This window comes from Poecilia reticulata, chromosome 13 (assembly GCF_904066995.2).
Source record: "Poecilia reticulata chromosome 13, P_reticulata-male-v2, whole genome shotgun sequence".
NCBI lineage: Eukaryota > Metazoa > Chordata > Actinopteri > Cyprinodontiformes > Poeciliidae > Poecilia > Poecilia reticulata.
This window is the reverse complement of record NC_088842.1, coordinates 21,908,979-21,927,046: the sequence shown is the minus strand read 5'-3', so window position 1 is coordinate 21,927,046 and position 18,068 is coordinate 21,908,979. Positions and strand designations below refer to the sequence as shown.

Below are 18,068 nucleotides of genomic sequence, written 5' to 3'. Positions count from 1 at the left end.
CAGAGTATCTATTAGGATCACTGACAACACAACTATTTGGCACTATCTGTCAGCTAAGTCTGTGCAAAATCCTGGAGATATTACTGCATAAGCGAGGGATTGATGAGGACCTTTGAGTGTGTTGTGTTGTATGGCTGGGTGGGTTGCTGGTATTTTTTTTTTTTTTATGTGGTCCTAATGATGAATTTGGCTTGTCAAATTCTGGCACTGCAGTTTACTGGGCTGAATGGATGTGCATAATGAATACACTAGGACTACAGTACTCATACTGGCAAAGTGCAGCATACTGGACTAAGTTTCCCCCAGCCCCCTCCAGGCTGCCAGGGAGGGCAACCAGATAATCTAGCAGAGGCATGGATTAAAGGTTGGAGGGGGCACAGAAACATATGGTGCACTCGATATCCATGCCCCTTATTTTGTTCAAACATAGACGACAGAACACGGTCACAAAAGGAAAAAAAAAACAACTGCTTATTTCTTGTAAGAATACAATAGCAAACTTTTTTTTTCTTTCCCCCCCCAACTAAATTTGCTGAAGTAAAGGCAAAGAAAAACATGAAAATAACTGCGTAAAGCACCGTAATGCAGCAGCACTGGAATCCCAAAAATAAAAGCTGACCTGATTTAGAAGAGACCACCGTAAATCATTTTAAGAACCCATCAAAAAATAAATTGTACACAAAGTATAATATTTTTGGGAACTGTTGAAGCAAAGAAAACCCAGAAAAATGTCAGACATTTCCCTGTTCGTCCAAGTAATCATTTGGCTAGTTAACAAGATTTTGCTCAGTCTGAGGATTTATTCAGACAGCAGATGAATTAGATTTGGATCTTAAATCAGATTTTTGGACAGATTGCCAGTAAAGTCATTTCTGGATACTGGATCAGCAGCCATCTCTGGTAATGGCACAGACATTGGTAACTACATCCTGTCATGGTCTGTGGATCTTGCGGCCATGTTGTGTAAACTTTGGTCTTTTTTCTCAATTTGTTTGCATCTCAATTTGTTTTTCATATTGTAATTGCTTTACATCTTTGTTTCCTTCCTTATCAGTCTCTTCTGCCCTGCATTCTGGATTCAATTTTGCAAGCAGAAGTTTCCAGCCATTGCTTTGTATTTTTGCTTTGTAGACTTTGCTGTATTCTTAGCTCCAGCTTTATTAAAATGTAAAACAACTTTTTATTTTAATCTGCTTTGTGCATATCTTGTGCATATCACCTTCAACAACGGTTCCCTAATTGTATGTCTGTGGTTTTGATTTAATAAGCACAATACGGTGGCAATAAGTGTACAAAGTAATTCATCGTCATAAAATAGGAATAAATTATAAAGCATTCCTATTTAATCGGATTTGCCCATTAAAGACAGTCTCACTTGCGAATGGAAATCATTCAACAGAGTTTCAGCATGATACATTCGTCGGAAGCAACAAATACATTCAAGTCAATTTATTTTCCTTTCTTTGGATGACAAAATAAACATGTAACAAGGGTCTAAGTGTATGCTCACACAGAATGCACAATAGCTGCTTGAGCACAAGTTTATTTAGCCCTTAGCAAGGCAGTGTTGCAGTGTGATGAGGAAAAAAAAAAGATTAAAACATAGAAACTGATTCATTCTGTACGAAACCGTTTTAGGCCTCAGTTATGTGTCCTTGTGTCCATCAGCGAAGCCACGTTCCTGTGCGACTAGCAGAGTATGCACGTACGTTTTTTTTTATATGTGAATGCTCTGCCCAGCGTCGGTCTGCAAATGTGATGAGAAGTATCTGAAAGAGTCTGCGCACAGCGGCAGACGTGTGTTCGACCACTTTGTCAGAGTCCCACCTGGTGCCCCCCTCATTCTATTCTTTAGGACCCAGCAGAGACAAAAGCACGGTGAAGTCTGCTATAACACAGCGCAGATGGGATCTCCCTTGCCTTCGCTGTGCGCCTACAGTGATGCACTCGACTCCTCCTGTTTGCTCGTGCACATCATATCTGACAAGCTCATTCTCTGTCTGCATAGACAGGACGACCCAGGACCACTGCTCAGCCTCACCCTCAATCCCTGGGAACCCTTTGTGCGACGGGCCAATCGTGTGGGAGAATGGAGTGACACACGCAGGGAGGGATATTTTGATTACGTGTAAGCGAAGAATAGAATGAAATCGAGGTTGGAAAGAAATAGAAACAACGGAAAACGGGGGGGGGAAAAAAGGTGACGTGAAGCAAAAGAGCTGAATTGAATTCACGGTCACATGGGAGACAGGAAAGAAAGAGACACATAGAGGTTGTGATGAAGACAGAATGAGGAGTTGGACTTGTAGTTGTGAAAGATTGTCAACTTGGAGAAAAATGAGAAATAATGAGAGAGTCAAGCACACAAGACAAAGGACAAATATACAATGAAACTACAGTGCCACCTTTTCTTGCCGGGAGCAACTCAGGTTGTTAACACAAATTTTCAGAGTCAAAGTGTTTTACACTCACAGCTCACCTTTCACTCATGTTGCATTTAAGGTCCTTACAAAGATGCCACAGCCCTGATTGACATGAGTGTGATAGTGACCAAGAATTTATTGTCCAAAATTCTGGGCAATAAAAAAATCCCCAGAATGTCTAAAGGGCTAAAGCTATTAACTCTTTAGTTGTACTATTTGTGTTGTAATGAGAAAATACATAGGCACTATACCTAGGAGTTAGCATCATAAGAAGACTAGCTCTCCTGAATCTAGGAGCGTGCATAAATGTAACATGAAGAGAGAACTGATCAGTCTGTTCATTGCTGAATTTTTAGTAATTAATCCAATTAGCATTTTATCATTTCCGCAAGAAAATGCAATCCTTCATCATTCACTGTCCGCAGCAGGATGGGAGGATGAAGTTTGTGCTCTCTGGCTGAACTTGAATGGTTGCAAGGAGACTGCCTCCACTGTGGGGTGGCTGAGCCGCGGCAGGTGGAGCGGCTCCACTACATAACAGGCTCAGTGATTCGATCCAAAGCACCTTCTGTCCAAAATGTCCTCTGTGAGGACCCCAAAATACCTCAGAGGCTCACTCTAATGCACTTTGGATAAAAGCACTATATAAATAAAGACATTGATTAATTTCCTCTGGGAGATGTGAACAGTTCAGTAAGAAATCAGTGTGTAGACTGTGATTTAGCTTTGTTTCAAGCAAAGTAAATGTCACATCAACTTTTTGAGCAAGCTTTTAATCTTCACCTTACTGATTAATAGTTCTAATATTCAGTCTTTGTCTATTTTCCATGTCATGTTCCTCAGTCCCAGTAACTACTGAATCAAACAAAACTAAAAATGATGCATTTAGCAGCCTGCTACCAAAGCAAGTGATTTCCAAATGACTTTTGGTACAGTTAAGGCGGTAAACAGAGCAGGAGCTCTGCACAAGAGAAAACGACTGTATAAAACAGCTACGTTTTACCCCAGCAGCCACTTTATGAATTACCAATGGCAGCGAAAAGCCCTGAGCATATTTAATGCAGGAGAATCTGTCCCTTTTTCACTTTGTTCCCCTCTGTTCTCCTTTTCTCTTTGCAGTATTCAGCATTTTGACTGAGCCGGAGCAGCTCAATGTCTCCGAGAGTCAGGGCAACAGACGTAAATGGTTTGGAGTTTGGTTCATCGGCACCAAGGCCACACGGCAAAGGATTTCTAACAAGCACGTTGCTTCGGGGTGACAGTAAGGGGGGTAAAAACATGAAAAAATAACGTTTCATCAAACAAAAAATGTTCATGCTGCAGTAAGAAGCTTCCCAAAGCTTAGAAGTTCTCTGTTATGTTTGAGGCAGCCTTATGTATAAGAGTTCGGCTCCTTAGAGGCGTCTAAAGGCAGAAAAGCATGATTTCTTGTGTCGGCTCCGCATCTAGCAGTCATTACAGGCAAGCACAAACAACGCATCAGTTTAATAGTATACAATTTACAAAATTGCATACATCCAAATGAAATTATCTCCTGTCTATTCTTGGAAAATGCATAGCTGTCTTTGTCAGACACAAAGCTCAAATCAATGGTCATATGATCGGTTTGTCTCTCAGAATGACACCAGTTCATCTACTGGGTTCATCAAGCTCTGTAAGCTCATTTAATCATTGAAAGGATCAATTAACAGTCAATTTGAAATTACTGGTGCGAGGCTGTTGTACTTCAGAGAGGGGAGATGAAAATGCCAATATTCAGTCAGAACGCACTCATGTTGGGTAGCTCTTCTCTAAAAGAATCCCACAGCTGAATCCACATCCGTCATCGCATCCTTGAGCAAACACAACTCAGAACGAGCCGTCTGTCAGTGTAGACAGAGAAAAGACTCTCTGTTTTGCCCCAAGGAGCACTGTGGAGCTGCTTCTGCGCAGCAATAATCATTAGTGCTTTAAAAATCTCTTCATTTGAGTGGTAATACTCTGACCACATCAGCATCAATGCGTTTCCTGACACTACCCTCATCATGTTTAACTGCTTCTAATGAGGGTAGACAGCAGAAAAAGTAGTCATTTGTGCTCTCAGAGAATAAGATTACAATATTATCTGCTTTTAATGTGCACCACTTCTTTTGTAGCAAATATCCTTGTAAATCTAGCAAATGCACTGCTTATTTTAGGAAAATTAAACCAAAGAAATAAAAGTATCAAAATGTTCAGTGGCATGCAAAACTTCAGACTAATGTGTGCGTAAAAGGAGACCATCGCCTCTCTGTATGCATTCACTGTGGAACCAGTGGAGTGATTTGTGGGAGCAGACAACATGTTAAAACAGATTAATGATTAATCTGTTTGGAAGATGTTTTATAAACCTGGAAACTTTGAGACGACTGTCAGTTACACTTTCATGCTTGGCTAAACTGACAGCATCCTTTAGTCTTTTTGGCATCCCTGTCAAAGACACGTAAAAAATACATTAATCAAATTGTGTTTTTATTGCTGTAACATAGTCACACAATGAAAAATTTTGAAATATTCAGCCTTTCATTTACCGACATTATTTCAGAGGGTAATTAAAGTTCCATGTTAATAAATAATTGTCTCGCCGCAATTACTGGCTCCTCATACAACTTAAGTCAAGTCATGTTTATTTCCATAGCACTTTTCAGCAACGAGGCAGTTCAAAGTGCTTTACGTGATAAAACATAACACAGTAACCAATCAAGAAAGCAAGTTACAAGCATTACATTTTGCCATTATAAAAATCATCAAGCAAATATACATCGAATATACTGATCAAACGTTCTGTTATTATTAATCAAAAGCAACTCTAACCATGATTTAAAATAACTTGGTGTTTTGACTGTTTTGCAGTTTTCTGGAAGTTTGTTTCAGATTTGAGGTAGATAGAAACTGAATGCTGCTTCTCCATTTTTGATACAATACATATTAATACCTACTAATGCCTACTAACCCACTAAAGAACTAATGTTAGGTGTTTGAAGTATTACAGTTGTTGTTGTTTTTGGAGAGGGTCTCAAGTATTTGCAAATTTTAGCTATTTGTGGGTAGCTGTGGCCCCTAACTCCTGCAAATACTAATGATCCACTTATTGTTTTATGGGAACTCGATATGTAAAAATATGAATGTTAAAAAGAAATGATTAGTGACCACCAACACCTATAGATTGTTTAATATTTTTGTCAACTTTGATGTCAAGTTAAAATGTCCACCACCTAATTCAGTCATCAACTCAGAAAATCAGCAATCAAAGAGAGTGTTAGTGAGCACTGCTTAACGAACCTCAAACACAGTCTGACCTGAAGCTTTGTGATTGGTGGTTTAGACTGATGAGGTCATTATGGGCTCGGGGAAACCTTGATCCGTTGGGACAAGTGAAATTTATGTTCCAGAGGTTCATCAGCCCAAACACCCCGTCTGTCACCACACACACATACACACACACACACACGCATCCACCCACACACCTGTGGGAATAATGTATTTCCTTCTCCATTGATCTGTGCACATAAAGGCTTACAGTGATGAACACAGCGACTATTCTCAGCAACAACAGAGAACAACTTAACGACCCCGTGGCAGTCCCTGAGAGCCACAATCTATCAAGCGCACCAACCCAAGGAAGTGAGCGGTGTAGGAGGGCTTCTGTGAATTATAAGTCAATTAACATGGATTGTTACGGACGTGAGAGTTTGAACTGGTGCCTGGAAGAAAATTAGTACGGCAATATTTTAGTCCGGTCCAGGAGGATGAATACCGTCAGGACAGACCTTAAAGTGTTTCTGTTTGATTGTAAAACTACAGCTGGGCTATTTACAGTGTTACAGAGATTCAAAGGTGGATTACTAACTCTTAATCTCAATATTTTGTGGGCTCAGAAACAATACTGATTCTTTCTGATCGGTCTGTTTCCCTGCACTTCAAATTGGGAACGCTGCGATTATACAGATTAAATGGATTTATTTCTGTTTGCTTTATCAACGCAAAACTTTTAGTAAACCGAACTTTTAACCTTTGAAGTAAAAGCAAAGTTCCTGAGAACAAGCAGTCATCTTAATCTCTCGAAGTATACACACAATAAAGTGATCCAAATCACATTGTGTCTGTATGAGGCAAACATCTCCCTGAGCTACTGAAGTGATGCGCGAGTGCTGACAGCGAAGGCTCCCCGTCAAAACCTTAGCAGCCGGCAAAACAGGGCTGATCGTTTCAAGAGCAGGATCGTCAGGGTGCCATGACATGAGGAAGACGTCGACTTTAAATATGTATATACTAAGGGCTCACCACGAGCTCACACAGACACATGCTGAAGAGGAAAATCAAGCTGAAAGTTCCTCTCGTTTTACGTCTACAAGCTGTCACAGTCTGTCCCAGACACAGATATTATCATGGATTCTTGGGAATATGGGTATGCAGCACTCCTGGACCTAAAACCAAACATAAAGTTCTAAAACAGGTCTGCAAGACTCAGCTCTTAAAATAATCTCTTTATCACACGGGACACAGAAAGGGAAAATGATCTTGCTGCTCAGAGTGGTCGGATCTTGTGAAGCACAAAGTTTAATTCTAATTCTTTACTCACTGATGAGAAGCTTTTAATGTCCTCCCTATCATAAATGAAAGTTACTTAGTTCATAAAACCTCTTATCTCATTCTTATCTGAAATGAATTAACTTGCATCAGAAATCAAAGAGTTTTACAAAACTCTTAAGCAACAAAAAAAATCTCTTTGAATTTTGTTTGACAAGTGCACAGGCGTCTTCACGATGCCTGCAGTTTCATCATCCAACCCAAATGCGCCGAGTGCAGTATCAGACCCAAATGATAACAGCAGTGCGTCAACATCACCCTGCTCCCTGCGTGTGCTCATGTTTACCTCCTTTTGATTAAAGACATAGCCAACCCGAAAAACCTCAGAGCCCCAAACCTCCAGCCCCCCAAACCTCTGTGAACCGTCCACATCAGATGTTCAGCCCAGATGCTCGGGCCAAGTGCCGCACAGCACCGCGGCCCTGTGCACTCTTTGGGGTTTAGTTTAATGTGTGCTTAAGAGACCAGGGGACTGGGCAAACGCTCCTCTCTCTCTCACTCCCTCCTCCAAATATCTGCCCATCTTTTATTCATTCACACTCCCAGGACGACTGCTGCTGCCATCATCCAGGGGGACGGATTCGTCGTCTGAAGTTAACCCATGTCTCTGTCGCTCAGACGTGAGCCGCACACGTGCGCATGCACTTTGCACGGGGTCCCAGAGGTCTTTTAATTTTTTGAGAGGCTATTTTTAGTGTGAAAAATAATCGAGGTGGAAAGTTCCATCTGTCCAACACTCTTGTTCCAGCTGCTCCTTTTTAGCAGCAGGCGTAAAGAGGCGGGTGGGGGGGTGGGGTGGGAGGGGACACTACTCACCAGATGAAAATTACTCAGAGTGGATGATTATTATTTTTTTATCGTGTTCTGCATTAGCAGTGAAAGATGGTATATTACGTTAGGTGGACTTCATCAAACATCAAGGAGAGATCACATAGGGTGACAGGAGTGGAGTGGGCCTTAAAAGCCCAGTGTGTTGAAGGGCATTTAGGTGTACTGTTATTATTTTTCTTTTGAAAGCTTATTTGTTTCTGATATTTTTTTCACTAACTGGAAACAGAAACATACAACAAAACCGAGCAGCCATAGAAACATCTTAGTTGGCAAAGTACACTGATTACTACAAAGTTATTTGTACTTTATCTTCCAACCTTCAGGAGGAAGAGGAAGACCCAGAACACGCTGCAGGGACTGTTTCTCTCAGCTGGCCTGGGAACGCCTTGGGATTCCCCCGGAGGAGCTGGAGAGAGGGAAGTCTGGGTCTCTCTGCTTAAGCTGCTGCCCCTGCGACCCGACCCCAGATAAAACGGAAGACAATAGATAGATGGACGGACGGCTTTTTAAATGTTTTATAAATAAAAATCTCTACATTTGTGCAACCAATTGCTTTCAAAAGTTCCAAAAGTTGTAAATGCTGTCCACCTTTGCTGCATTTAACATCAGTATAGATGGCCTCATGTCTGTTAGAGAACATTAATTCAATAACAGCATCAACAAAGACCAACGACCAAAGGTCAAGGAGAAAGTTGCGAGGCAATGACAGCAATAGTCAAAGAGCAGCTGAGGCTCATAGCAACTGTGGAGAAGCTGGAGAGATCCACAACTCAGGTGGGCTAATCCGTTACCAGGGCAACTGTTACTCAAGCACACCACAAATCTAGCCTTTGCAAAACAAGAGCAGGAATGAAAACAATGTTGAAAGGAAGTCCTTAGACGTTCAAGTTGGGAGAAGGCCGTCTTGTCCGACAAGGCCAACAAGAAACTTTCTAACATTGCACATTCTCTTGGACATACAACACCCTCTCAATAAGGGTGTTGAGAGCATCGCACTGTGGAGAAACAGGTCAGAGGCGATGGGAAGATGGACTGAGCTAAAAAAAAGGGCAGTCCTTGAAGAAAATCTGTTAGATGCTGCAGAAGACTTGAGGCTGGGGCAGAGCTTCAACTTCCAGCAGCACAATGATCTTAAATAGGCAGCAGTGAAGGGAGGTTCTACAACATATTCACGCAAGTGGGCTGAATTCAAAAACACACCACACTTTACAGAATTTTAAGTGCAATGTTAAATACATTTTTGTTCACTTTTAAGCACCACTTTGTATTTGTCTATTTAAAACTCCTAAATAAATCACTGAAACGTGTGCTCATGCTTTAGCATCGACCCATGTGTGCGTCTTTGTAAACATTCTCTCTCTATTGTAATGTAAAACTTCGTTTACCCATTCGGTTTAACACTGTTTTCCCAGAGATATTTCAGCGAGTTTTTTAGCAGTAATTTCAACAAAGAGCTGCTCATTGCTAAAAAACTGAGAGCTGCAGATCAGGAATCAGACTCGGAAATGAAATTCGAGAACAGAACGAGGCTGCATACAACAGACAATCCAGACTCGCTTTGCAATTTCAGGCTGTTTTTTTAAGCAAAGTCTCAAAGGTTAACAAGCTTATGGTCAGAGAGGAGAGCAGATTTATTGGTCTGAGTTCAGCTTTGATGCAAGCACAAAGTGCCCTGAATGTCAACGAGCTTGAGAAAACTTCATGTTGTCTCCGACTCTAATGCGTTTTGTTCTCACTGGGCTTCTCATCCAAAACATGCGGACAGCCAGATTTAAGCCTGGAGGCTAATCTGAACGTTCCTGTGAATGCTAATTTGAAATGTTCCATACGATGTGCTATGCACACCAGCAAAACAAATAAAAGCAGATGGTTGAAAAGTTCAGTCACAACCTCCGCTTGGATTTAATTTGTCGAATTGATTGAAGCCCCGGATCGGCCCCTGCTGCACCCCGCGGCGATGTTCTGGGTGGATCGTAAAAATAAGAAATCGGGGCATCATGGACAGAGCAGCTCTGTGCTGGTATATCTATCGCCTTAGGGGTTTGTTGTGTCAAGTGCCCAATCAGTTTATAAGAACATAGACCCTGCTGTACTGTGCCTTGTGAAAGTATTCATTTACTCTGAACTTTTCAACATTTTCTAATGGTGCGGCCACAGACTTCAATGTATTTCATTAGGATTTTGAGTGATGGGCCATAGCAACACAATGTAGTGCAAAATTCAAAAGTGGACGGAAAATGATAAGAGGTTCTCAGTCGCTTTACGCTTTAGTCACTAGGAAATTTTTCATGTACCTTCGTAAACACCAGCCCAAAATTCAATTCTTTTGAGAAACACTTTGTACCGTTACAGTTCCAAGACTTCTGGGGTAGTCTGAGCCATCTTTACACACAACTTTTCCTGTAAAATGGTCCATGACATACATGTTGACAAAATTGTTGGACCTCTGTTTGTCACCAAAAAACCCATTGGTCACTGAAATAACGTGAACAAGACAAAAGTAATAATAAATAAAATGCTATGAAAATTATTCAATGGAAATCAGACATTGCTTTTTAAATGTGGTTCAACAGAATCATGTTAAAAAAATAAATAATAATAATAATAATAGCACTCATTCCGGGCTTTTAACAGCGGGGTGCCAAAAAAAAATGTACGTGCATAACATCTAAATATAACAGTTTGATGATTATTATTATAAGTTCAAATGTTAAAATCTTTTAAATAGTAGGAAATAGTAGGAAAGCCAACTTTCCGTCAATGCAACCAACTCAGAGATGAAGATAGAATATTTATGAGTAACTTGGGAGTGATGACGGCTAAAGAGAACATGACATGTCCTCTAACTAATGCTGAGAGCTTGGAAGGACCGGCGATGAACTAAGCTGAGTCAGTAAGGAGTTCTGTTTAGGTCACTGACAGGTTCTTTTTTTATTTTTCAAAACTTTTCTTCTTTCAGTTCTTCAACAACATTCCTTTCCTCCAGCCTAGCGGTTGACAACAGAGATCAACAACAATTAAACAGAAGTGAATCCTCTCTGCTCTCATTGCTAAGAAACCCCAAAACAATGAAGTGTCTGCTTACACTTATTGGAACTGATCAAATTATTCTAGTGACAATGTCTGGCGTGAAAAAAAAAGAAAAAAAAAGGTGGAGGTCAGTACATGCTGCCAAAACAAGCAACCACAATCAATACTGGCTTTGCTGCATCAGAGCTTATTTATAGAAACGCTGGAAGACGTGAGAAGAGGAAAGGAGCGCTGACCATAAACAACTTGGACTGTTAATAGAGCTCACACTGGAGTCCTAAATGATTTAATTTGCACTTAGTTATCTAAGTGGGTCCAGAGGAACAGATGCAATGGGAGAACAAACATAGGTAATGCTCTTGCTCATTTATAGGCCAATACTGATCTCAACAATCAAAATATGCATTTTTACCCACATGTGAGTAAAGCTGCAGAGGCACAAGAAAGTACATTGTCAGCAGAGGTATACAGCTAAAAATAAAAGGGAACAGCAGGGTGAAACACCTGGCTGATAAGGATTAGATTCAATCAATTTTAGTTCTCAGATTGACACATTGTGGCAAAGGGAGTGTTTCTTTCAGAGGAAATATTGAATCCAGGGTGTCTGACTCTGAGACAGACATGGGGAGATTACCAGTATCAAGCTTTTTTAAAAGTGCCCAAAACTCTTTAGGCATATAATGTTCCTAGAGTTAAACATACTGTCAATGAGGTTCCGGAGAAAGCGCAAGAGTGGCCGGACTTCTCTCAGGCCTTATGGAGAGTAATGCAACGCTTTCCCCAGCCTTTCACCCAAATGTTGCTGCGCACTGACAAGACGGTGGATGAAAGACGGCTACAACACTTACAAGAAGGACAAGTTTATCAGTTTTATCTGGACATAGTCGTGCTGTGGAACGGAAAGATGTCAATCAGTTCTTTTTGCATTATTAAGTTAACTCTTCTCCAGGATCAGATGGAAAAGAATGGTAAAATTCACTTACTGTTGTGTGGAATAAGCACTTCAGATTTCCCTCTGAATATGTGCAATGACTTTAAACATTTGTGTTCATGCAATGTTGCATTTTTGCTTAAGGTTATCGTACCAGCCCATAGATGTGAGGGAGTTCAAGATTTCTTTCTCTTTTGCAGTGAATAAGTTAGAGGATTCTTTCTTATTATTAATACATGATATGTGATAAATTAGGCTAATTTTGGAAGAATAATTAATATCTTCTTTTAGTTAATAAAGTAGACTCATTTTGTAGTAATAATTATTAGAGGGGTTTTTTTTTGTAGCTAAAGCCGCTCTGTAATACAAAGTGTTTAATTCTGGGTTTGCTAGTTTAATACAAACAGCAAAAGCAGAACAACCTCACTTAATTTGCAACGGAGGAATGTCGCTGGATCATTCAGCAGGAATAATGTACTAACCCGCAACTAAGAAGTAAAGAGAGGTCAGCAAAGAAGCACAATGTTTGCACACGTAAATCGTGTAATTCCCTCTGGAGAAGTGATTTTTCCCGGCGCGCTCTCCTGCGCTGCTTGCTGCTGCTGCTGCTGCTGCTCACCATAGCCTACTTCTCGTTAATCGGACGGATTACCAGCGCAACCCTCCACCGTCTGCTCCGTTTCTATTTCAAACCCCGGACGGTCCCACCACCACCACCGTAACCACGCCTGTCCGTGTGTATCAGTGGCGACTGCGTGATTTGACACGCAAATGGATAATAATTTTAGACATCCTGTTGTGTAAGACGAGCAAAGGCGATATCAGGCGCAGCAGAGCGCATTAGAGATAAGACGTTCACAATCAAAAGCGCTTTGGACAGGAAGGACATGGCGACTAGTGTGGGAGAGAGAGAGAGAGAGAGAGGAAAGTGCTTGAAAATGTGGACTTTAGTTTTTGTGGAACTGCCAGGGATTTGTCTGCTTGATCCAAACAGACTCCAATAAGGAAGGTTGGGATCAAACGGCTGTGGCACGGGTTTTTATCCCCTTGTTTGTTTGTTTGACATAGTTTAATTCCACATGGATCTGTTTTAGCTGCACAGAAGCAGAAAGTTTTGTAAGGAGGATTTGCCCTCGTTGAGCATTTCCTATCGTCACTGTAAATCTACAACTAGAGTAAGGTGTTAGGGATAAGTAAACAAGTTAAGAAGTGCCACACAACTTACCCTCCATGCAGAAGATAACCATCCAGGCTATCCACAGGTCTGAGTTCTGAAACTTCACCATGGTTCTGGAGTTTTCACAGACTCGTTCTCACTATTAAGTCCAGTGCTTGTTTCTTAGCAGAACTCTCGCAGATTCCTTAAAGGAAAGTAGCCGCTCCTTGTACCGACATGGGACACAAATCTGTGACTTTACGCAGCGCACCCCCGTGTCTTGTCCTCAAACATGATTGAAAACACAAAACACAGCGTCACTATATACTCTCTCTACTCCAGATTCCTTATAATCACTTCTCCTCGACCGTTCCTTATCCTTTGGTAGCTGACGGTGACTCCAAGACTGTTTTTCTCTACCGGCACCTCTCCAGTCACTTTTACGCACGCCTGCACAGAAGTCAGCGTCCACCCACTGACGTCCCCAAATCTGTCTGCTGACGCCGAAAGAGACCTAGAAAAGGCTCCGAGGCTGGCACTTTTCCCGTCCGCTTGCTGAGTCTCTCCGACGCGTCTTGTTGCGCTCCATGGTTTCTCGTCTGCTCCGCTCTAGCAGAGCGGACCTCCAAGAAAGTTGGCCAGAAAGAGAGGCACTACCAGTTCCGCTCTGTGCTTTTCAAAATAAAAGACGCCCTGCAGAATTATGCAGACAAAGGCTAAAGTTCTCAGAAGTGATAGGCTGAACTATGAACGGAGTGGGGATAATCAGCCAGGGAATTTGATCCCTCACACCAGTTAATTTAAGTTGTACTACGGTGTTTGTTATTCTAATTAACTTTCTGTATTTTTTTTCTTAAGCACAGCTATATTTAGCATAATATTACTTCATAGTTGTATCTTCACAATCTCAGAGATGCCTTACTGTTACTGTCTAAACACCCTATAAAAAAAAGTAGGCTTGATCCTGGTGTGTGTTATAACACACACCAGGATCAAGATGCTCTGTAATCAGAAAACATGTTTGTTTGTTTGTTTGTTTTTACTTGACATTGTGTCCTTTAATAATTAAAAAAAAATTCACAATTTTTTTTAATATTACAGTAATCTGCTAATTTTTAATTCAAGTGAAATTGTTAGGAATGACACATTTGAAACAAATTTGTTGGAATTCAACACATTTGCAATTGCAAAATGAAAATTGTTACATCAATTTCATTGGGCAAATCCTGAAATTTTGTTTAACCCTCCTACGTCCGAAATGGATTTATTTAGCATTTTTATGGCTATAAAATAATCCAAAGTGGTGCAGTGGGGGACCTTGCTTGTCTGCAGGTTTTCAATGACAACTTAAACTTTCTATATCTGGCATTGATTTGGTATTATTTTTGTGCACAAACAGTTTAAAGGGCAAAAGAAAAAAACATATCAAATGTCCTTCTCTGCTGATAACAAGAATACACGGTGTGAACGTTTGTCCCAGACGTTTCCTTCATGACATATCCAGTCTAAATATATCTGAAATGAAAACAAGCTGTTTTAATTGAACTATTTTTATTACCTATTTCTGTGCCTCCTATTTTGGGCGTATGTAGGAGCCGTTAGCTTAAACCAATAGAACCTGCAAGGCTATTGTACGGACCGAGCGTCTTAACCTTATACTTTATTTGAAGTAACGTAATGTCACGACAGCAAGCCGTCTGGGCAGATTCAATCGAAGAAAGCTTGAACTAGAAAGGCGTTTATTTTCTAGGCAACACTTCCGCCGGTCCACTTCGGCGCGAGTGAGTCTGCGCGGCTTGACTTCGCTCAGCTGCGGATGATTGAGATGAGCGCGAGCCCGGTTGTTGCTGGGAGACCGCTGACGCTAGACGAGAGGGAAACGTTCATGCCCTCCTGCGGCGCGCGCACAGTACGTCTGAGAACACCAGAATAGAATAGAATAGAATAGAATAGAATAGAATAGAATAGAATAGAATACTTATAAACAAAGCAATTTTTTTGACACCTATATTGTGCCACAGCTTTAGTTTCATGCCACATTTAAATTATTGTTGCTATAAATAACAATGACAAATATAAACTCTAATAAATCAGAGCGACATTTCTGCTGTGTAACTGTTTTCTTTTTCTTTTTTTGCCATACACACAAAATTCTGTGGCTCCTTTGATCACGAACTGCTATATTAGGCCCTCAGTTCTGAGTCATTATTCCTAGTTTGTAATGTAAATATCAATGCAGTCAGTGTCAGTGCAACATGCAGCTTTTCAGGTGAGCTCTGCAATGCTTGCTCTGCAGGAAATGTGAGGTGGGTTGTTTACCACTGCAGGAGGCGGGGGGGTAAGAGAGACCAAAGCATGCCATGAGTGATTGAAATACTGTACGCTACAAAGAAGACACCATCAAAGGACCTGCATTCAGGCCTCTAATCACTCTGATCCATTGATGACACTTGGCTCACCTCCACACCAAATGACTGCTGGGATCTTTTAAACTTTGCAGCATGACCGGTCTGGAAGTTTTCCCCGCATGCAAACATAAGGGTGTTTTGTTGTTTGTAGTTCCTCGCTAATTTGGGTTTTAGAAAATTGGAGAATGACTATTATCAAAGAGAAAAAAACCACACAATGAATGTAAAACCATCCCTCCATCCTGTCTTCAGGATTTCAGACAACAGACATATTAGGGTCGGAGCATCTGAAGAACGCCCTGAGGCTTTTGCATCGCTGTCTACGTCCTGCCTTTTCACAGCATTTCAGATAGAAGATTTAGACCTACATGCACACACTGAAGAATCAGCTGCTGTTTTAAAGATTTTGCAACTTTTTTTTGTAAATTGTGCAAGTTTCAAAGACAAAGCAATACACATGGTGCTGGATCACATCCAGGTGAATGTGAGGACCTTTTGTCTCACTCTACAAGCTGAGTGAGACATGAGGAAGTTCTCTTTCATGAGTAGATTCACAACATTCAACTAATTTTATGAGAAAACCTATCAACCTATTTCTACATTTTAAAAACAGCCATATTCACAGTAAAAACGATGCTTAAGACCTATTGAAAATTGTTATTTCACAATAATAATAATAATAGTAATTAATAAACACCCCTTCCAAATGTCAGCTAACAATAGTTGCAAACTGCCACTCATCTAACTTCCTGCAGTGACTGGCTGGGCAACTCAATCTTGCTTGACAAAAAGTGAATCTGGCCATGTATCTTTGCAGCTGCTTTATTTTAAGATTAAAGTGAAAATGTTATAACCTTGAGTCACCACAAGGGGATGCTGGTTTCGTTGAAGTTTCAAATGTTTGCCCAATTTACTTCTTTCAACCAGAATGCACTTTCCTGCAACTGTACGGAGTCTTACTCTTTGCTTAAGAACACTTTACTGACTATAAAATCATGAGTCAGATCAGACCTAAACTTTATAGAAGCATAAAATATACTTTGAAATACATAACAGACCATCATTGGAGGTGTTACTTGTATCCTTGGATCCTTCAGTTACACATCATCCTCATTTATTGATTTAATTAAAATTGGGTTAGGGTTAAGTGCACTAAAGAAAATAACTAAAAGAAAAATATCTTAATAAAAGTCACATCATTGACAACTGCATAGCTAAAACCAGATATTCAGCTTACAGGTATGGTCTTTCATTTTTACAAATAATTTTACCATTAATTCAATCTGTGTTGTGAATTATTTTTGAAATAAATTTGCGCAACATTTTCAAAGCACCTGTCTTATGTACTCCTGGTAATCCAAAACTGAAATTTTCTTTGATTTTTCTGAACACATGCTAAATAAGTTTTCTGTGCAAATCACTGAAGGAAATTAAACAGCAACCAACACAAGCCGGGAAGTGTAAGACACGCCGCAGGACAAGATTTATGAGAAATACATTTTGACCCGGCTTATGCTCACACCTTCTGGCCATATCAATTCTTTTGGAGAAATGTTCTTGTAAGCCGTTCTTCTGATTGCTGCTTTCAATACTCCCCTTACAGATTTCAATAAGAAACACAGCTCTGAACATGATGGATGGGTTAAATTGGGCTTCTTCAGCAGCCCCAGAAAAGATGCATGCTTGATTTATTATTGATTCGTCTCTGAAACCGCTCCATTTTTCTTTTATTCCACACCCCCCCCCATAAAAGATTCAGAAGACCAGAAGGAGATCCTCGTTGCTAAATGCTCCAAGTCTCCTCTGGACGCCTGTCATGGAGTTTACTGTAGCCTAAATATTGATGTCAAGTAAACAACTAAGCCTTTGTTTTTGTTGTGCTGTGTTGCATTGGCTTTGACTTGTTGAACCTTTGTTGGCATCAGAACATTCACCTTTGGTCTTTAATGGATTTTTTTCGTGGCATGGGTACAACTTTGATAGACGCCCAAGTATTTTAAAAGCACTTTCTTATAACCTTGGAGGGTTACTTAAAAGCTACTGCATTGAAGAATTCTCCTAAAACCTACTAACCTGTCCTTTTTCAAAAATATCTGAAGTATAAATAATGCAAAATGGAAAAGTCATGCTTAAATATATTGACATAAAAAACATTGCCTTCTCTGAAAAGCTAAGCATCGCCCTGTAATATTAATAGGCTGTTATTTAATCAGAAGCTTTCCCACATAAAACCAAAAACTCCTGGAGATTTTTAAAAAAAAAATATCTAGCAAAATATGGGACTAAATGTACAGTTGATGAATGACAGCAACTCATTTTTGCAAAAAATATTGCCCACCGTTTTCAGGTTGGGCTGTTTGTTGGCGCAGCAAGAAGGTTCTCAGTTTGAATTCCAGCCTGAGGTCTTCATGTTGTTTGCACGTTCTCCGTTTCCAGATGTCAGTTTTCTCTAATTTCCTCCCGCAGTCCAATAACACGACTGTTTGTTTAATTGGCTTCTCAAAATGGACGTTTGAATGGATGTCTATCCTACGGTATGCGTGTCTCTGTGTTGCCCTGACAGCGTGAGACAGGGTAAACCGTCTCACACCCAATGATCACTTGAGGGCACTCCAGCCCCTCCACATCCCTGCATATAGATAAGCAGGTATAGACAACTGATGGATGTTTTCAGAATGACT

General features: G+C 40.5%; 1 protein-coding gene across 2 annotated transcripts in view; it reads right to left on the bottom strand.

Annotated features, from left to right (window-relative positions):
• Window positions 1-13,613, bottom strand: part of igsf11 (immunoglobulin superfamily member 11) — a 109,315-nt gene extending 95,702 nt beyond the window's left edge. Inside the window, exon 1 of one of the 2 annotated variants that reach the window (XM_008426056.3) lies at window positions 13,049-13,613. In XM_008426056.3, coding sequence (XP_008424278.1) covers window positions 13,049-13,109 — 61 coding nt within the window. In that variant the 5' untranslated portion in view covers window positions 13,110-13,613. The remainder of the gene's footprint in view (window positions 1-13,048) is intronic. The other variant, XM_081614587.1, reaches the window with a different exon arrangement.
• Between the last annotated feature and the right edge of the window lie 4,455 nt (window positions 13,614-18,068).